General features: G+C 31.5%; 2 protein-coding genes across 5 annotated transcripts; one reads left to right on the forward strand and one right to left on the reverse strand.

Moving 5' to 3' along the window:
- Positions 1-1,994: 1,994 nt before the first annotated feature.
- LOC143043048 (uncharacterized) lies at positions 1,995-2,789 on the reverse strand. The gene has a single exon (XM_076215545.1). It carries the CDS (start codon positions 2,733-2,735, stop codon positions 1,995-1,997), a length of 741 nt encoding a protein of 246 aa, XP_076071660.1. The 5' UTR covers positions 2,736-2,789.
- Positions 2,790-4,555: 1,766 nt separating this feature from the next.
- LOC143042091 (histidine--tRNA ligase, cytoplasmic-like) lies at positions 4,556-20,282 on the forward strand. 4 transcript variants are annotated; one of them, XM_076214337.1, is made up of 14 exons: positions 4,573-4,693; positions 6,811-6,916; positions 9,042-9,131; positions 9,815-9,934; positions 10,471-10,566; positions 11,078-11,203; positions 12,392-12,499; positions 13,234-13,332; positions 15,403-15,624; positions 16,003-16,075; positions 16,436-16,617; positions 17,301-17,417; positions 18,137-18,283; positions 19,615-20,282. In XM_076214337.1, the coding sequence occupies exons 2-14, from the start codon at positions 6,839-6,841 to the stop codon at positions 19,702-19,704; spliced, it is 1,548 nt and encodes a 515-aa protein (XP_076070452.1). In that variant the 5' UTR covers positions 4,573-4,693; positions 6,811-6,838; the 3' UTR covers positions 19,705-20,282. The 4 variants fall into 4 exon arrangements, with proteins under 4 accessions (XP_076070451.1, XP_076070452.1, XP_076070450.1 ...); XM_076214336.1 differs by lacking the exon at positions 6,811-6,916 and having other exon boundaries at positions 4,556-4,693; XM_076214335.1 differs by lacking the exons at positions 4,573-4,693; positions 6,811-6,916 and adding an exon at positions 8,125-8,306.
- Positions 20,283-21,987: the final 1,705 nt, after the last annotated feature.

The following is a 21,987-nucleotide window of genomic DNA, read 5'->3' on the forward strand; positions in this document are numbered from 1 at the left end:
ATCAAAGTTTTTGACCTTGACCTTTGACCTAGGAATTTGTAAACAAATTATGACACACCCTTTGGTGTTGGTTTATAAACATGTCAAGTATAAACTTTGAAATGATAACGGTTCTCAAGATATAGAGCGGACACGATCTTTACCATAGGACATTGGGTTGTCAGCTGAAACCAAAGTTTTTGACCTTGACCTTTGACCTATGAAGTTGCACATAAATTATGACACACCCTTTGGTGTTGGTTTATATACATGTCAAGTATAAACTTTGAAATGATAACGGTTCTCAAGATATAGAGCGGACACGATCTTTACCATAGGACATGGGGTTGTCAGCTGAAACCAAAGTTTTTGACCTTGACCTTTGAACTAGGAAGTTGTACATAAATTAAGACATACCCTCTGATATTTGTTTATATACATTTCAGGTATAAACTTTAAAATGATAACGGTTCTCAAGATATAGAGCGGACACAATCTTTACCATAGGACATGGGGTTATCAACTGAAACCAAAGTTTTTGACCTTGAACTTTGCCCTAGGCAGTCGTTCATAAATTATGACACACCCTCTGGTGTTGGTTCATATACATGTCAAGTATAAACTTTGAAATCATAACGGTTCTCAAGATATAGAGCGGACACGATCTTCACCACAGGACACAGGGTTGTCAACTGAAACCAAAGTTTTTTTACCTTGACCTTTGACCTAGGAAGTTGTATATACATCATGACACGCCCTCTGGTGTTGGTTAATAAACATGTAAAGTATAAAGTATGAAATCATAATGGTTCTCTAGATATGGAGCGGACACAAAGTTAAAGTGTTACGGACGGACGGACAGACTGATCACTATAGGGCGACCCGCCTTTGGCGGGGCCCTAATTAATACCAATAAAAACAATACTCAAAGATCTAATTACAGTGTTGAATAATCATTGGTAACCTCCATAGTTTCATTTCATTTCGGCCCGATGATATAAATTATAGCTGCAACTGTATTTATCGTAATAATTTATAGAATACACATTCAAGTATGTTCCTAGATGACATTTGGGTCATGGATCATGATTCTTTCTTCTCTTAGTCTTCCAGAGGAGGGGACTAGTGTAGATCATTATCCAAGGCTAGGGGAGATAATCTCATGTAGATGTTTGATCATCGCCTGGTGTAAAACTGCAATCTCACCATGACACTATTGAAAAGTCACCTATTGAATATCATTGAGTCTTTTTAAATCAGATATACTCTTTATCAAACATGGTAACAAAAGTGGATTAAATACTGTCAAAATTAAAAGTAATAAACCATTACTTATAAGAATATTATAGCTTGGTTTGTAAATTTTTTATCAAATTTCTGATCGTAGTGAAAGATAACTGAACGCAGGATGGAAAAAATGGTTATTTATTTGGGTTGAAATTGAGAATTGAAATGGGGAATGTGTCAAAGAGATAACAACCCGACCATAGAGCAAAGGGGTAGTACATTGTGAAGAGTTGGCATGGTTTTTGCTATGTACAACAATTTTCTTCAATAACATTCGTTTTCACAATAATTTTTTTAACTCGATGTTGTTGTTTTTTAAATGACATAAACTTAATTTAATACTTCGAATTCCCTCCTACACTTTTTCCTCTTTCGAGAGGCTAAAGATACCAAAGGGACTTTCAAACGCATCAGTCGAAAATAAACCGTGACAACACTATGGCAACAAAGAAAAGACGGAAACAAAAAACAGAATACAAAACATAAACATAGGAAACTAAAGACTGCATGAGCAACACCACGAACCACACAAATACGTCTATACATTCATAAATCATTGTAAATAGCAATATACATGTATATCTGTGATTTCAGAAGTTGATGACTAGCTTTAAAAACTCGGCTACTTGTATCACCCAAATTCTAAATCATTAAAAAAAAATCATTATTTATTAGGATATTTTAATTATAATCTAAATTTAAATTGTAAACTTTGGAAATTGCAACCGTTAACTATCATATGGTCGTACTTTTGAATTATTTGTCAAATATAAAAAGAGTTTTACTCCTCTGTTGGCACTTGGAAAATCACTGACCAGAAATCCGTTAAAGAATTTTTCAGCACAACTTAAAGTTAAATCCAGATCAGTAACAACTCTCGGGTAAAATTGAAACACTGCTTTACCGTTCTTTTCAAGAATAAACTGCAGAGTCCGAAAAAGATTAAGTAAGTAATGTTCTTTTATGAACCACTGTAAAACTGAAACACTAATAGCATATTTAAATATTTCAGATCGAAAGTTTACTCCAGTAGAAACGTCTAATTGTACAAAATCGTTCAATGATGTGTTCCATTTAGCATGTGCAAGAAGACTTTGACTAATGTCTACACCTATAACCATGTGCCCTTTTGCTTCAATTATTTGTGATGAAACACCATTACCACATCCGATATCAAGAAATATTTCTTTTCTGTTTCCTATAGACGAAAAATTCAAAAGATTCAAAGCATAAAAAGTCATATCCCTTTGTATTGCAGTGTTTCGTTCATTTGCTATATATTTTGTCACTTCTTGCTCACCATACATTTTTGCACCAGCTACTTCCGGTCGCCTAGTATGTCCTCCTTTCAAATTTCTAACACCAAATTTTGCGATATCTTTTGTTAATTTGAACTTATGATCTCCAATAAATGGAACCTTGTTCAATTGTGTGTCTTTCAACAAGTATATAAATCTCTCCTTAGTCATGATTTGTAAATAAATGGCACTAAGCCGGCAAGTTACATTTTAGTCCATTCTAATATGAAAAACAAATGGCGGTGATAACCACGAAAACATACGGAGAGTAACTTTGTACGGCAAGCAGTTTTAACTTTTTATCACTTAACCTACTATTCTAGATATACAGATAAATCGTGGTGGAGGTTAATTTTATTAGTTTTTTAATTATTTATTTTTTTTGTAACAGATCTTTGGTGTCACACTAGTTTATTTCATAATTGTTTGTAAATTTTGATTCATGATTTGGGATTTTTTTTAAATTCCTGTTTATAGTTTCGCTGCTAAAACTGCAAGAGATCAGATCTGTAGAAGAAAAAGTGGAAACCAGAACAAAGGCATGTTTTTTCGTTATTAGGAGAAATGGGTTTTCATGTCAGATCACGCCGGTTTTGTTTTGTTTAAATTATTTAAAAAAAATATATATACTGTTCAAGCGTTTGGGTAGACTCTTCCGTGAATCTCCCTTTTATGTTTGTAAAGAAGCAAACGGCTGGCACTGTGATTTTTTTCAAAAGGAGGAGTTTGAACAGCCACTCAGCATGCACGGTTGTCGTTTCTAGGTCAAATGTGTCAATTTCGGAATGCAACACATTACAGTTAATTAGTATCATCATGTGCACCATTTAAGAGTTTGACAGTGTTTTAAAGTAAGGAAATATATTAAATGCATGACAATTTAATTGATAAAATTCTGCATTTTGAAGTAGTCAATACACGCATGTGCAAACAAATTTTTAGTGGATTAATTAGAGCATGGGTTTGTTCACAAAGCGAAAGAAGCACGTCATATTAAAATCATGGTTTTCAAATGCTGAGAGTACTTAAACCTGGTTCGTAATTACTTTTTATCTCTCGTGACCAGAAGGGCGAAGTGAGCTTTTCTCCTGAATTGGTGTCCGTCGTCTTTCGTCGTCCGTAGTTTCTAATTTCACTCATATTCGATATCATTATTTCATAATTTGTATATTATACTTATATATACTTTTACAAAGAGTTATTCTTACTTTTTAATGTGTTGTTGAATAGTTGAATTTACAGTTTCCACGTTCCAACTTCTGTATTCTTTAGTTTAATTCTTAATAATACACTTATTTTAGTTAAAGACGTTTTATTAATATTTCAATAAACGAACTTTTCAATTTACCATTAATATTGTTTATATTTATTGTTTTGTCATATCACCGGGAATGATTTATTAATTGCTTTTGTTGAATTATAAATAGGTAAATTCTACTAAATTTATTTGGCCTTTTTAACTTTTTTGGATTCGAGCGTCACTGATGAGTCTTTTGTAGACGAAACGCGCGTCTTGCGTATATACTAAATTTAGTCCTGGTATCTATGATGAGTTTATTTACAACCACTGGGTCGATGCCACTGCTGGTGGAGATTTATTTCCCCGAGGGTGTGACAAGCCCGGTAGTCAGCACTTTTTGTGTTGACATGAATTTTCATTGATATGGTTATATTTATAAATTTACTGTTTACAAATTTTTGAATTTTTTAAAATACTAAGGCTTTTCTACCTCAGGCATAGATTACCTTAGCTGTATTTGGCAAAACTTTAGGAATTTTGGTTCTCAATGCTCTTTAACTTCGTACTTTATTTGGCCTTTTTAACTTTTTTGGATTCGAGCGTCACTGATGAGTCTTTTGTAGACGAAACGCGCGTCTGGCGTATATACTAAATTTAGTCCTGGTATCTATGATGAGTTTATGAGTTCTTTACTGGTTGTTATTTGTGTGTTTGGTCGTTGTATATACCATTTCATATCCACTTCCGGGAATCGATTTTCTTCTTTATACATCATAGTTGCATCAGCGGCATGGACGGTGACACTTCCCGAGAAAAGTTGCAAGAACAGATTCGTTTACAAGGAGAAAGAGTTAGACAGTTAAAGATTGATAAAGCTGAAGCACAACAGGTTAACTACCATTAATTTGGAATAATTGATACAATATAAATCCGTAACCAAAATATGGTACAGAACTGACATGTCAGAGTTCCAACTTTTTTTATATCCATGATTTGAATAAAATCAACCAAAAGGTCTGAACAGTTTTGCAGTTATAATCAGAACTTGTCACACTTTGAACAGGAGCGTAGCTATAATCCGACACCCCTAAATTCCAACAGTCCAGTAGTCCGACAGTCCGATAGTCCGACAGTCCAATAATCCGACAGTCCATTAATCAACAGTGTGTTTGACACAAGCTGTCAAGTGAAGCCATGCACTGAAAGTGAAATGGGTCAGTTAATTTGAGTTTACACAGCTATAGTAGAACTTCTTGTCCAAGGAAAAATACGAATTTTCAGGTATTGCAATCGCTTATGATATCATTATCAGTCTGAAGGCTTTAAATCCAGGTGAAAACGGGTCATTTTCAAAATTCCCGGGTTATCTATTTTTCTCAGGTTACACCCGCAAGATACAGGTCAGTTTTACAGGTATGACGACGTCATGCTGATCGATTTGACACATGTTTTTTTGTGTAAAAAAAAATAATTTACAATCGTTCCATGTCTTTATTCACAGACAAGTGACTGTGTGTCGGACTGTCGGATTATAGGACTGTCATACTATCGGGCTGTCGGATTATAGGACTGTCTGACTATCGGTCTGTCGGATTATAGGACTGTCGGACTACAGTACTGTTGGATTATAGGTCTGACCCCCTTTGAACAGTTGTATTTACCAAAAGATCTTAATGGTAAAGAGTACTGCTCAAATCTGACAAATTAAATCGAGAATGGAAATTGGGAATGTGTCAAAAAGACAACAACCCGACCTTAAAACAGACAACAACAGAAGGTCACCAATAGGTCTTCAATGCTGCGAGAAATTCCCGCACCCAGAGTCGTCCTTCAGCTGGCCCTTAAACAAATATATATTACTAGGTGAGTGATAATGAACGCCATACTAAACTCCAAATTGTACACAAGAAGCTAAAAATAATACAAGACTAATGTAGAAAAGTAAACGCACAACGATACGCACATTAAAATTCAGTTCAAGAGAAGTCCAAGTCTGATGTCAGAAGATGTAACCAAAGAAAATAAACAAAATGACAATAATACATAAATAACAACAGACTACTAGCATTTAACTGACATGCCAGCTCCAGACTTCAAATAAACTGATTGAAAGATTAATGTCTTCATCCATTCAGAGTTTCTACTGCTAGCTGTCACATTTCAAGTTATTCAATAATAAAACTGTTGACTAGAAACCACAGACTGATTTCTTCAGACAATTAAAGTGTAGATCCAGCCATTATTCAAAAGGGAATTCTAATCATGTCCCCATTCTAATGCACTGATCGTCACATTGCATTTATATTTCCTGCTATTTTAAAATAAACATACTTGTAACCAATTTTTATGTTTCTAAGAGGAATTGAAGTCCTAGTCTTATCATAAGGTACTAGAACTAACTTTTGGTTACCCATTTTATGTTTGAAGAATATTGCCCAAGTGAGCATGGTGAGAAACTGAGAGTTCCTGTTCAAATTTAAAAAAAAAAAAAAACCTCATGAAAAACTGAACGTTTGAGTAAACATGGTAAATTTAATATTACACAAGTCTTGGAGAACCCTGATCACACCCTTATGAAGTCATATGTGAGACCAATTATATAAAAAGATTACACTGTATAATTTTCAGTGCTTTATTTGAAAGTGACACATGCATGACATGTACAATAATGAACAGGTGCTTGTGTAATTTAGAAAATATTGAAATATGTGACGTGTCTTACACAATCATGTAGACACATATGTGTCCCTCCAGCAGATAGAGACCACAGAGGCGGAAGACAATGTTAGAATAGAATGAAACAGGTGAAAAAAGGTGTAAATTAAGATGTCATTTATTACAAAAGGATCATTTCATCTAAATAGAAAGGGGATTTAAATACAATTTCAAACAAATAAGTTTAATCTGCATTTAACAATAAACATGATAATCATGATAAAATTGTATCACCAAAACTTAAATTTCCCATAATTCTGTGTTTCTGAATTGGTTCATTATATTTACCAGATTTGCTGAGAAGCAGTCACTACAAGTCATGTTTCCTATTTGTAAATTCCACCTTAAAGTATTGCAGAAATGGTCCAACAAATGCTCACTACGTCATCTATGCCAGGTCAGTAAATAATCCAATATAACATGGACCAATTCAGAAAGACAGAAATATTTCTTTGACTCAATTTATACTTAATTCGTAAAATTTTGCTGTTTTTATAATTTTACAAATTGCATCAGTAAATCCATAGCAAAATTAAAACTCAGCATTTCCTGAAATTGCAATGAATTTTCTAGCATATGTATAGATCATATAACAATCACAATAACAAATGCATGAACAACATTTGAATATAGAGTTGAAAGAAATTTGGTGTTGAAAAAAGAAAAATTAAGTTGGTTGATTTTCATTTGGCTAAATCAAAATCTTAAAATCTCTTCTCTGAATTGGTCCATGTTTGGAATGTAATATGAAAAGGACTAAAGTCGTGGGATTTTAACAGATTGTTTATGTCTGGAAAGTTTATGTGTGGCCAGTTGTGAATTGGATTTTTATCTTGAAAGTTTCTTATCTTTTACTTAAATAGATTATTTTTATACCAATTTAAACATTTAATCTATTACGGGAATTGACAATATATGCAAAGTGTCTTTATTCTTTTACTTTCACATAATTAAGATTTACTGATTTTGAATACTTAATTTTCAACTATTTAAGAAATGTGAAGAAATTTCACATATCAAAAGATTTTCCACCTAAATATGTGTACTAAAGGGTTCAAAGTTCACGACCAGTTTCACTATCCTTTTATGCAAATAAAAGTTAAAGATTAAAGGGCTTTGCCTTTTCTGGAATAGCAATATTTAATTGAAAATCAGAAAATTGTTTTAGACTAAATGAAACAATGAAATTTCTTGAAAAAAAAAATTCTCTTCAAGAGAAACTTCATGTATTGCTGCAGTTTCTCTATCATAAGACCACCGTTTATAATGTTCTTATAAAGTCTAAAAGGGGGACTGTTGATGAGGCATACAATTATAATGAAAAAAAAATGTCCTGCATACATATTCGTATATATGTAATGTATAAACATAAATTTCTTTTAAATCTTCAAAATTTTGTCAAGTAAAACATGAGCCACCTACTTTTGAACCTGTGACATTTTGTAAATCTGTTTAAATGCATGCAAAATTGTAACATTCCTGCTCTTACAAGACCCCTCTTATATGGTCTAGAGTGTCTTTCATTATACACTTTTGTCATACACAAGATTCATGTAAAGCACTGATAACCTCATTTTGTCACTCATGAATTAAACCTTATCTTTCAAATTGTATGACAATTCCATGACCTCATTTTAAAATGGAATTCACAAAATAATGAGAAAATTAAACTGGAATTTATGAAAGAAAAAAATATGGATGTTGAAACTCAGCGTGAAGCTATAGAAAAAGTAAAAGGGAGTGGAGATATACATAAACGTGTTGTAGTAACATTGTCAGGTTCAGAGGTAATATTGGATTCTTTTTATAAGTTTGAGATTGCATCAGAATTTTCTTTTTTATTTTCTTACTATTTTAATTTAAAGAGTGAAATTAAATTTGTTTTAAAAGTGGATTATTCTTTTAGTTATATCTGGTGACCATCTTTCCTTCTGTAGACATTATGATAAGCTGTAAGAGGAAATTTAGAGTGATTTGATGGGTTTGATCTCAGTTTAAGTCGAACCATTATTGATTACTGTATGCATCATGAAAAATTGAACTTTAATTTTAATGCTCATTCTCCTTGATAAAAAGTAAAAGAAAGAAAGGGTTTAATTTTTGACAATTTTTTTTCAATTTTCACAATTTGGGTGAAAATTATGTTTGCACTTGAAATGACAGCACACAACCCTTGTCTGACGTTGTATAGATATGGCATGACATCAGACAAAGTGACATTTTATTTTAGTACTTGTTGCATCATGCGTGTGTACTATTACATTCATGATTTTATAGATAAAGAATAATCAATGAAGATCTATACACAGTAAACAGAACACTGACATGCATAGCACTATGATCAAAATGGTTAAAACGCATTGGAACAAAAGTCTGGTAATATGATTACTATTGCAAATAAAAACAATTTTAGGAGAGGAGGGTTTAGTTTTATCAGAAGACTTCGTTATGTTTATATTGATGGTGGACAAAGTGTGAAGAATTTCATGTTATTGTTTTTAATGACAACTTTTTACTTGCAGGTGAAAGATGAAGTAGCTAAACTATTAGAATTAAAGGCACAGTTGGGTGAAGATCCTGGAAAGGGAAAATTTGTATTAAAATGTCCAAAGGTAAAATATATAGGAACATGAGAAATATATTTTAAGAATAAAATGTTTTAATGCTCTACTACATATTTATCTCTATCATATTAAGAAATAAGGAGATTCAGTATGATACCAACGAAACAACTATAAGGTCGCTTCAACAATGAGTAAAATTTGTATTATATTCTAAAATAAGTACCAAAAAGCCCTAGCATGAAAAAATGTGAAACAATTCAAGGGAGAAAATCTCTTGTAAGATTTATGCTATGAACAACAAACAACAAAACAAACAAGGCGTACATTAACCAATGACAACCACAGATTTATCGGCTCAAAACAAGGGAATGTCATTACATGTACCTAAAAAAGAAAAAAAATAGAAAACTGGATGAATTTTCCACCAAAGTATTTTGATAAGTCTTTGTTGTGCATTCATCAACTTGTCTTCATTTGAAGTACAAATTGTCTTTTACACCAGTAAAAACAAAATATTTATAATGAATGTTCAATTATTTTCTTATGAATCTTGGAGTCATATGTGCATAGCATAAACCTTACACAGAATATATATAAAAGATTTGTTGTTAGTTTATTTGTTTTCTTTATTGTGTTTATACATTGTTTTGTTGATCTATAAGAAGTTAAAACATAAATTAGAATTATTTATTAGTTTGGACATTTTCATCATGTTATTTTATATATCACAGGGAACAAAAGATTACAACCCGGAACAGATGTCCATAAGGGAGGGAGCATTCAAAACAATTATTGGTTGTTTCAAACGTCACGGTGCAGAAACTATAGACACACCTGTATTTGAGTTAAGGGTGAGTTTTAATTAAATTGGTTTTTTCCACCATAAAGAAAAAATGTTGCAGCTTGATTGGATAATAGATATGATCGAAATTATAATACACCTTATCGCTATTTGTCCAACATTACTGGATATCACACAGGTTCCCATAAAATTTGACGTCGTAAAACAAAATATCTGACGCCACAATGGAATAGTGATTGTTCTATGTGTCAAAATTTCAAGCGGCCAGGCTAGCCGGGATTAGCGATAAGGTGTATTTTTTTCACAAAATCAATTCATACTTTACTTTTGTCTTTTTTATCTATGTCATTTGCAAATTTGGTATATAAGCAAGCATTGCTTACATTACCCTGGTCAAGGAAAAATATTGTAATGAACTTCTAAAAAAGCGTTAAAATGATTTCATCATTTATTTCATTATTTGTTACAAACAGTGTATTTACTACCTAAGAGTTGTTAAAATGGTTAATTATACTTTTATACATGCTAACCATGACAACACATGGGTACTTGTTTAAATTGAAGCATAAAATTGTATATTTTCAGGAAACACTGAAAGGAAAATATGGAGAAGATTCAAAGTTGATCTATGATTTACAAGATCAGGGTGGAGAATTGTTATCTCTAAGATATGATCTAACAGTATCCTTTATGTTATATGTATATTCCAATTGTAATACTTCTATATGAAGGAAATTACACAAGCAAAAATTAATGAGATGTGGTATGATTGCCATTTAGACAATTATCTATTGAAGTTCAAATGAAGTGGATGTAAGCAATTGTAAGCCTGTATGTCCTTCAAAAATAAGAAAGGTCTATACTGTATATGGGGCTATAAAAGGCCCTGATATGAAAATTATAAATTAATTCAATTGAGAAAAATAACACCTTTATTTTTATGAAAACAGTTTTAGAAAAACAAATATAACAGACATGAACCAATGTCATCCACTGATCTTCGGGCTCCTGACTTGGGACAGGCACAAGTTGACTTTTGGAGATATTCCATTACAGCATTTGTTATAAACCATTTTCATTAATTGACGAAAAAATGAAGTAAAATTTTAAAAAAGATTCATTATGCACATCCATCAGATTGGTTTCAGATTACTTTTATTTTTCAAAGGAAAAATTCCTTAACTCACAAAAGGTACCATTTGCAAGATATTTAGCCATGAATAAGATAACCAATATAAAACGATATCACATAGCAAAAGTTTATAGACGTGATAATCCTGCCATGACAAGAGGAAGATTTAGGGAATTCTACCAATGTGTAAGTACTATTAACATGGAAAAAGTTTTGTAATTTATTTTACACTGTGCTTCTTCAGTTACAACAGAAGTCATATGTTTGCCAATTTTCATGAAGCTATCAATGGTTCTTCTATCAATAATTTTTGGATAGAACAAAATGTATATCTTCTATCTGCCATTGAAAATTTTATCTCATTTTTTTTTATTTTCAAATCCAGTTGTTTTGCTGAAAAATCCAATCAGAAGGTACTAAACTTGAAAAGAGAGTCGCATTTCTTTAACCTGTAAGCCTGGATATTTCAGCAAGTTGTTATTTTTGTTTGGGCGTTAATTTGTACATTGAACATAAATTGCCCCTTTCTATTAATAATGTTGATTTTATACAAATATATCATGTTTACAAGGAATATTTGCCAAAAATACCTGTTGAGAGGTACAAATTTCCAGAGCCGTTAGGCAAGGGAAATTTGATTACCTCGAAACTGGTATTTTTGGCAAATACCCCTAGTAAGCATGATATAATTGTTTAATTCCACCGAATGTTCCACCTCAGAAAGTTTATTATAATCAGGTATCATATCAAAATTCAACTTGAATGTTTAATTTTTGTATACACTACAGCTGTGCTATTTGCGCAGTCAAATTGAATTGACCGTATAATCATTTCTTATCATTTTTTTTATGTACAGTCACTGACTGTATATATATCTCCAATTCGTCTCCGTTGAGTTTTATTTATGACGTCATTCCCGGATTTTTTACGTCAATCGGTACAAATTCAATAATGATGCTTTTTATTCTAAATATTTCATCTGGAACCATGAATTTGTCATATTAATTAGAATAGAAATAATTCATTGAGTTATTTTTAGACATGGTATTCCCCATCTGCCATGGTATTTGCTAGCAAATACAAATACCCCGGCATATGGAAATACCCCAGCAGAGAAAAAAAAATCTCAATATATAGAAATTGGTGAAAAATACCATGGTTCTCATCCAATCAAAATACAGCATTATTACATAAGGTGGAATTATACTAAATATTCACACTAAGGAAACATTTTCTCACATTTTATTTGATAATGAAATGAGTGAAAATAATCAGTTTCCTCAAAATATTCCAAAGCTTTACAGTATGGACAATGGATTCATGTTTCTTAGATAAATTTATGTATTTAGTAAAGAGAATTTATTATATTGACAGGATTTTGATATAGCAGGACAGTATGACGCCATGATACCTGACGCTGAATGTGTAAAACTGGTTGTAGAAATTTTAACCAAATTAGAACTGGGAGATTTTGTTGTGAAGGTAAATATTCCTAAACAAGAAAGTTAAGAGAAATAAATGGTGAAATTAGAGACTTCCAGCTACTTAAGGTGGTACCTAACACTACAGGGAGATAACTCTGTTAAATCAGCTAAACGTTTTAATTATGTTGCATTGTGAAGGCAATATTAAGCTTCTCAATGATCAAAATTAGTGTTTGTCAAACTGCTATATAACTAGTGTAATTTTTCTGATAAAGTGGTTGGTTGAAATTTAAAAAATTTTGATACTTTTGTCAAACTGTCAAAGTAAATTATTTGTCAAAATTTTATGAAATTTAAAAAAGCCAAATTAATTTTAGTGAAGGTGTTGGGTACCACCTTAAGAAGAGCGTTTTGGGATATAAATTATTATGCTTGGCATGAATCAAAGTATTCTATGTCCTGTTGTAGCAAAATTTGGTTATGTTTATTGATATTACCGTAATAATATTCATTGGTAACAGCTACATTATATAAATTAAAAAGTTATAATTTAAAAAAAAAAAAGAACATTGAACAGCTAAAACAAGTTGAATAAACATACAGAAACTTGAGGAGTGTTGTAAAGAGAAAAAAGTTTAAAAAAACCAACATGTTCTTAGCAACATTACATCTTAAAAACAAATAATTGTCAAAGTTAAAATAAAGGATTCTGAATGATCAATTGACCGACTTTCCATCTTTTAAGGGAGCATTCAATGTTAAGACAATAATGAATATATTGTATTTTTTCAGGTTAATCACAGAAAGTTATTAGATGGTATGTTTGCAGCATGTGGAGTACCTGATGATAAATTTAGAACAATTTGTTCCTCTGTAGATAAATTGGATAAGGTAAATATTCCATAACTGAAGACTTCATTGGTCAAGTATCGGATACAGTTACGGACTATTTGCATTCACATGGCATTTTATATCATAATGTAAGAAATGCATAAATATGGCAGATAAGTCTTTTAACTATATATTTCTCTGGATAGAATATAAAAGTTCAAAACCTTTAAATTTGTTGTTCAAGGAATGAAAAATGTTGCATGCATTTCATTTAGGAGATTACTGTATTATATATTAAGCTCCAATGGCATCAATTGGTGTTTTGATGAATGAAATTAAGTTTACTAGTGACATGTTAGCAGAGCCAGTAAACAGGTATTTTGCTACCATCAAATCACCAATTGAGTTTTAAATACAATAATCTAGTCTCCATTCTAATGAAACTGACAGAAATCAACAACAAATGATACATTTAAAGTCTGTCGTATGTCTTCTGTGCTTGGGGATACATTTTCATAGCATCAATTGGGAATTGATGCCATGAAAATTGGTGACGATATGATATCAAAATGAGCATTACAAACAATGTTGCATTAGAATGATTGATTGATGCAGATTCTATTGAAAAATAACATGTTATTGAAAATAGCTATGACCTTTGCACGTCCTGTCCTCAATCCAAAAAAAAATAATAGGAAGTAGGATCAAACACAAAAATGCTGAAAAATTGATATTTAAAAAAAACTTAAATCAGTGAAAATTAGGGGTATTTAGCAATGAATGATCATGATTTGTTGTATGTTTACTGACCATGCAAGCAGAGCTCCAGATAAGAATTTACAAATTGGGGTTTTTACCCACTATTTTCTTATGTAATTGGGTGATAAAGTTTTTTAATTGCATTATCAATTCCAATTCACCCCTCAAGTTAATATCAAATTGGGTTTTTCACCACCAAGCTCCTTAATATATTGGGTTTTTTCATCCCACAATATTGAATATTTAGGCAATATCAACCCCAGATGTGTTTCCATCTTATATATGTTTCTTTCTTTGTATATGTGCTAGCTGTTTTATTTGGTTTATTCACTGACCAGCAATTGTAGGTTTAATTTGTGTCCTGTTTCAAACGTCTGCCAGTTTTGGATTTTCTCACAACTTGTATAAACTGTAAAAAAAAACCGGATATGTGTATTCACAGGCACTCGTCTCAGATTTTTTTCTTTCCTATATACCTTTATATAAAAAATTCTGAGAAGAGTGCCTCTGTGTATATTCACACATTAACCGTAAAATGAAGAAAAAAAATATGATATAAACTCTCAGTCTAATTATACTTGAATTTTTTGTTTTATTCAATTTACATAAATCTGGGTTAAGCTGTCCCTTATTGGAACTTTTGGTTTCTGATGCTTTCCAACTACATATCATGTCATAATTGATGTGGCCTTTCACTTTTTCCAACTGGTTTCGTTTTTGACGACAAAACCAAGTGTTTATTAGCAATGTTCTCAATAAGGTACACGAACACGCCTGTGCGTTCAGAGGACGCTTCCTAAAACACTGGCCGAGTCATGTTATCATCATAACTTTCCCTCAGCTATTCAAAAGAAGCTGAAAACATGCTTCTATTCAATATTTTTACCGGACATTCACTTTCGTTTTAATACAATGTACATATATGTTATGATAAATCCCGAGCAATTAGAAAAACTATGACATCATGACATACGCTAATTGGATCAACCCCAAGAAAATCAAAATGATTTCAAAAACATGTGTACCTTTTGAGCAACGAAAAATTCCAACAGGGATCCATTTCTGCTACTTGATACAGGGATCTATTTTTAGAACGAAAGGACATTTCCAATTTTAAATATTATAAAAATAGATTTACGCGACGACTGTAAACAAATAAGGGTAAATAACGCAAACGGTAGCCAATAAAAGGGTTGAGAACTCATGGTTTTTGCATATAATTGGGTTTTCCTTTGAATTAATTGGGTTATTGAACCCTGCAATGGGCAATAGCATTGGGTTTTAGCTTATCTGGGGCTCTGATGCAAGGGCTGTTTAGTCAGTCAAGGTTGTTATACACTTTCCTCGTCATTTATTGTATGTTTATTTCAGACATTCTGGGACGATGTCAGATCTGAAATGATAGACGAGAAGTTTTTAGACCCAGCAGCAGCTGACAGAATCGGTACCTATGTTAAATTAAAAGGTGGACTAGATTTAATAGAAGCCTTACTGACTGATGAAGACCTCAAAAAACAGAAATCTGCAGTAGAGGGATTACAAGATCTGAAATTGTTATTGAAATACTGTGATTTATTTGGCATTTTAGACAAGGTAAGGATTTTTATTTTAACTTGCTTTTCATGGTTATGTACTTATTATTACTTAAAATTTCAAAAATGGTTTATTTAGGTTTCAATTTCATATTTGTCTGCTTTAATATCTATATAACAGAATGAAAAATGAAAAAGCTATTTTGGAAAAAAAATCAGTCCTGTTGGTTAAAGTATTTGAATTACAATGACTTCATGAAACTTAATGGAATTCAAAAAAAATTGAATGGCAGTTTCTCTACTTCTGTGCATTTTTGTAATGTTAAATTATCCTTATTATAAATAATAGGATAACTATATTTGGTATGTGTGCTCCTTACAAGGTCCTCATTGAAGTCAACACAAGACATTTTGATTGAATAACCTTTTTACATTACAGGTATCTTTTGATTTAAGTTTGGCCAGAGGATTAGATTATTATACAGGTGTTATTTATGAAGCTGTTCTACAAGGTTAGTAAAACTATTTCCGATGTTGTTCCTGACCTACATTAGAAGGAGGGCATTATATTTTCCAGTATATGTATTCATACATTTGTCAGTCCTTCTGATCTTTTCTGGAAAAAAAATGTGTTTTATTTAGTTTACCTGGAATTTGAGGTCACATCAATTTGCAACTTAGTGCACAAATTCATTATTAAGTGGAGAAGTTAATTAAAATAAGGTTGTCTTTTTACTTTGAATACTAATAATTTCTGTCTTAAAATCTTAAAATGTATTTGGGATCAATTGATGTAAAGTAAGTTTTAAAAAAATGAGAACTTTTAATTGGTTTTTTTCTCCTTTAATCTACCTTGTATTTACATTTTACAGGTTTTGCACACAAACCATCTGCTGGTTCAGATGAGGAGAGTGTCAGTGTAGGTAGTGTAGCTGGTGGAGGACGATACGATGGTCTGGTTGGTATGTTTGATCCCAAAGGCAGGAAGGTACCTTGTGTTGGTGTCAGTATTGGTATTGAAAGGGTTTTCTCTATACTGGAATCCAGAGCAATTGTGAGTATTTCAAAAAAGAGGATCTAGAGTTCTTCATATATTTATGATATTTTCATGCATATTCAGGACAATATCATGATGATTCAAAAAAATATTGATCCTGCTTTGTACTTATTCTACATGAATGAGTCAGATTAATATCCTACCAGTATAGATTGGGGATTACACTTGTTAATATCCACTGGGAGACATGTTTTTTCTGATACTAGTGCAAAATTTATTAGAGCAATAAAAGTTTGCCTTGTATATTTTTATAGATGTTTTTTGAAAAGCTGTATGAAAATTAATTTTGATTCAAATATGTATTATAAATCTAATGGAAATTGGAGAATGAAATAAAAGCTAGTTTTATTTTCTTGATTTTAAGATCATTTGATTGGAAAAGATGTTTGGAATTTTAATCAAAACAGCTCATCATGAGCAGTATTAAATTTAATGCATATTACTATATTTCTTATATATTTTTATTTGTACATTACAATTTTAAACAGCTGTATATTAAATTACAAGAAGGGAGATAATTTAGAAGTTTTTGTTTTTAAAGGAAGATAATTTTGAAATTTATTAAGATTTGTCTTAGTACAAAGATATAGGATTGGAGTTCTCATGTAATAACAAAGCAAATCTTAAAAATGTCCTAAGATTTTTATTGATTTTCTATCTATTTTTTTTTTTTATCATAGTCTTCCAAAGTGAAAACCAGAACAACAGATACAGAAGTGTTTGTTGTATCAGCTCACAATGGTCTTCTGGAAGATAGAATGAAACTGTGCAATGAATTATGGAATGCTGATATAAAGGTATGAAGTGAGTGGAGAGCCTCAGTTTGGTTGATATTTATAAAATTGTGTGTTAGACAACCTATAAAAGTTCATTTGAAAAGAAAGATAATAGAAATCTGCAGCTCTATTTTAATCTGAAAATACAAAGAACAATTAGGAGATAACTGTATTGTATTTTAAGCTCCGACGGCATCAATTGGGGATTTGATGGTCGCAAATTAAGTTTACTGGCGACGCATTAGCGGAGACAGTAAACGGGAATTTGCGACCATCAAATCCCAAATTGATGACGTCGGAGCTTAAAATACAATATTGTTATCTCCATTCTAATGAAACTGACAGAAAACAACGTTAAAACATGTATATAAAATCTGTCATATGCCGTCTGCGCTTGCGCGTACGTCCCATAGCATCAATTGTCAATTGATGCCATGTAAGAAAGTGACGTTATCCAATCAAAATGAACGTTACAAACGTTGTTGCATTAGAATGTTTTTTATACAGCTTAAGCAGCTGCTTTAATCATTGGGATATTATACAGCAGGGAATTTTGTTAATAAAAAAATGATATTTGAAACTGGACTTGAAAGTACTAAAAAATGATTAAATCTTTTATTTCGATCATCAATCAGTCTTAAAAAACTTTCTGAAAGTAAGATAGAAAAATACATTTGAATATGATAAAGAAAGGAATTCAAATATTGCCCTTAGTAACTTTAACTTATTCTTTATTTCAGACTGAACAATCTTATAAAAAGAACCCAAAGTCATTAAGCCAGTTCCAGTATTGTGAGAGTAGTGGTATACCTATAGCTGTTATTATAGGTGCTAGTGAATTAGAGAAGAATATTGTCAAGTTAAGGATAGTGGAATCAAGAGAGGAGGTTTGTTTCTAAATACTGTCAATTCATTATAAATTGTGTGACAACAATGTGGTGGATTTAAATGAACCACAAATAAGATAAACCACAAACTAAAATGTTCAAAGAAATACACCTTTTCTTAAGGCTTGTATGTCGACATTGGCAAAGCAACTATTAAGTCAAATATAAAAAAAAAGATTTTTCCTCAATTGGCATCCATCAAAATAAATGAGTCCACATTAACCCTTTTAACGCTATACACGGCATATGCAACAATGATATACACCTAAAGCAACTGCTATTTGCAGCATATGCTATGAGGACAATGGATTTTTCATCTAGACTCTTAAACCATTTGGTTTTCATTCAGGTCCTCTCTAATTGTTTCCTCCTATGAATTGAGGATATGCAAGATCCTGTTTGCGCTTGAAATCCCAGGGAATTTTTATGGTAAAATCATGCAGTAGAAGGAAAATAAAAACAAATATTTAGAGAAATGCAAATGGCGGAAATCGAAAACGACGCTGTAAATATAGAAATATTTCGGCATTTCTATGGCTAAACTGACAACAAGGATTAGTTAAAAGGTTTCCTGTTATCTCAATGTATTTATTACATTCAATTTGTGTAAATATGATTTTATCGATCTTTACGAGACATAGAAAAAGGGGGAATTGGAGTTTGACTGAAAATTTTAAGGACAGAGCCACCTATTTGTGCCACAATTAGATAATACGTTGTAAATGGTGCAACACGCTACGGAATCGAGCAACTGATGTCTTCTTTATTATGAGGCAGAGAAAACAACACAATAAATGAAGATTAAAAATCGTTTTTATTCAAAATTCAAGACAAATACAATAATTTACACCTTTTACCTGTAAATTACTTGAAAATGCAGGTAGCCTGATAAAAATTTTACTAAAATAATTGTTTAACATTACAGTTCATGCTCTTCTGATCATTTGTCATGCGCTAACTTTGTCTGTATCTCTTAAAATAACAAAGATACAGCAGTCTGAAAAGGAATATACTGTTCTAATGAATGAACACAAAAAAAAGCAGCAACAGCCATTTTTCTATTTCTTTGTGAATCGTTAAAAGGATTAAGACTTAATTATCATAGAAAGTTTTCTTATTTTTATTCATAAATATAAATTTGTGATGCACTTTGGATATTTCTTTGATAAGAATTTTTGACTACTTAAAAGTTTTAACTGAAGTTATCAATGATATTCAAATGTTAAGATCTATTAAAGTGTTTATTTATGCAATGTTATATTTGTTTGATAACTCATTGACATAAACCCTCCTTTTTATTTCAATAATAACAGAACATTTTCTTTTTTCAGATGGAAGTACCAAGAGAAAAAATGGTAGATGAAATCAGATCAACGTTGACCAAATTATCACAACAGAAGACACAGAACTCTAGTTCATAACAACTGATAGAACTTTATTTATTTATTGTCCCACATTATGGCAGACATCAACTGTTGATTTGTGCATGTTATAGTGCAAAACTCAATAATTACCCACCACATTGTATGAACTTGTACAATGTTCTAATTTGCTTTAAATATTTAAAATTACAACAGACTTTTAGAATCTTGTTTAATAAAATGTTAGTTAGGCCTACCATAATTTCCTAGCACATTATGACTTTTAAGCAAAATGAAATGTAAAGCATCATAATGGCAGTTACAGTTACTTCCTCAGATATTGTTGATATTATTTGTCCAAACACTTTATCTTTTGTTACCAGACTTTCTTTTAGCAAATGGTATGCTGTTTTGTATTTCCTAAAGGGTTGGATATTTTCATTTTTCACTTCGATTGGTGATATGTTTTCAAGCTTCAGTAAGTTTGAGGTATATGGCATTTTAATGTTACTTTTAAATTTTCTTTTTGCATACCATTACTTTATTCAATTATTAAGGAAACATTAGTTTTATCTATCATTGTTTAATGAAATTATGTTCATGAATTACAAAGTTATGAATAAATAAATAAGAACAAAGTGTTTTATTTATATAATGTCAAAACTATGAAACATTTATTAATTATATGTTCAGTGACAACTTCCAACATGTAAATATTGAACTTAAATTGTGCTTGTTTTATTATGTATGCTAAGTATATAATATTTGGCATAAGAGCAAAGACTAATCAAAAATGGAATTTTAGAATTTCATAATTACTAAACGAGTCTTTTTAAAATCACTATTACATGTTGTTTTAGATTAAAGAAGGAATCCTTTTCACATTTAATATTGCTGATACTGCTTTAGTTCTCTTGACACAAAGGTTCAGTTGTAGTAAGTGCAAGCAAAAGTCGTGTCCTAAGACTCCTTATTTCATCTATAATCCATGTGTCAGTCCAATATTTTCTAATGCACTCGCTGTGTCTCCAGAGGGGATTCAGTTTTACCCTTGTCCATCTGTACATCATAAATTATTTTTGTGCAACTGAATGTAATATAACTTATACACAATGCTTATTACAGCAGAACACAGATGAATTAGAATTTGGTGGTATCACTTTCATCATTCTTGAGTTATGTCCCTTTTTAAATGAAACTAATTGCTAAATTTGCTATTTATTCCATTGAGTCTCACATATTGACCTGTCAGATCTGTGTTCCATGGACACATTTTTCTCTTATTTTAAATTCTCTTTTCACGATTGAAAGTAAGAAGGAACCAACAATCCTACAATGACAGACAACACCATGGCAAAAAAGAAAGATAAAGGCAATCTGTACACAAAACATAAAACATAACACTGGCAAATAAGATTTATGATAAAACTTATGGTGAACTTAGGTGCTCAGGAACGGTAAATAGTTTCTGCTCCACTAGTTTTTATTTTGCCTGTTTTTCTTTGTCTTATTTGGACCAAACTGAATCATATTGCCTGAAGACCTAAATTTTGCATTACAATAAGGGTTCCTTTAAAAAGTTAAATACTTGGAAATTATTTTGCAACATATTGCAAAACCATTTATTGGCCTCTAGAGTAAATTAGAATACATTTCATATCAGTAATAAAAGGAAGGATAACAAAAGGCTGGAAGAGTATTGTTTGTGTATTTTAGTCAGAAGTATAGGCACCCATCAAGCCAATAGTTTTTGTTGAGTCTGCGACTTTTGTTGCAGAAAGCTAGACATGAGGAAGCTAACTTCTTAAAAGCTTTATATTTTAGAAGGTGGAAGACCTTGATGCGTCATACTTTGTATATGGATGCCTCATGTTACAAAGTTTCCGTCAGTCACATGTCTAATGTCCTTGACCTCATTTCATGGATCAGTGAACAAGGTTAAGTTTTGGTGGTCAAGTCCATATCTCAGATACTATAAGCAATAGGTCTAGGAAATTCGGTGTATGGAAGGACTGTAAGGTGTACATGTCCAACTGGCAGGTGTCATCTGACCTTGACCTCATTTTCATGGTTCAGTGGTTATAGTTAAGTTTTTGTGTTTTGCTGTTTTTCTTATGTATACTGTATGCAATATAGGTCTAATATATTTGGTGTATGGAATGATTGTAAGGTGTACATGACTAGCTGACAGGTGTCATCTGACCTTGATCTCATTTTCATGGTCTTGTGGTCAAAGCTAAGTTTTTGAGTTAAGTTCTTTTTTTTCTAAAACTATATGCAATAGGTCAAGTATATTTTGTGTATGGAAATATTTTCTGATATTTCAGTCGCGCAGGTTTTATT

The sequence above is a fragment of the Mytilus galloprovincialis genome, chromosome 8, assembly GCF_965363235.1.
Source record: "Mytilus galloprovincialis chromosome 8, xbMytGall1.hap1.1, whole genome shotgun sequence".
Classification (NCBI taxonomy): domain Eukaryota; kingdom Metazoa; phylum Mollusca; class Bivalvia; order Mytilida; family Mytilidae; genus Mytilus; species Mytilus galloprovincialis.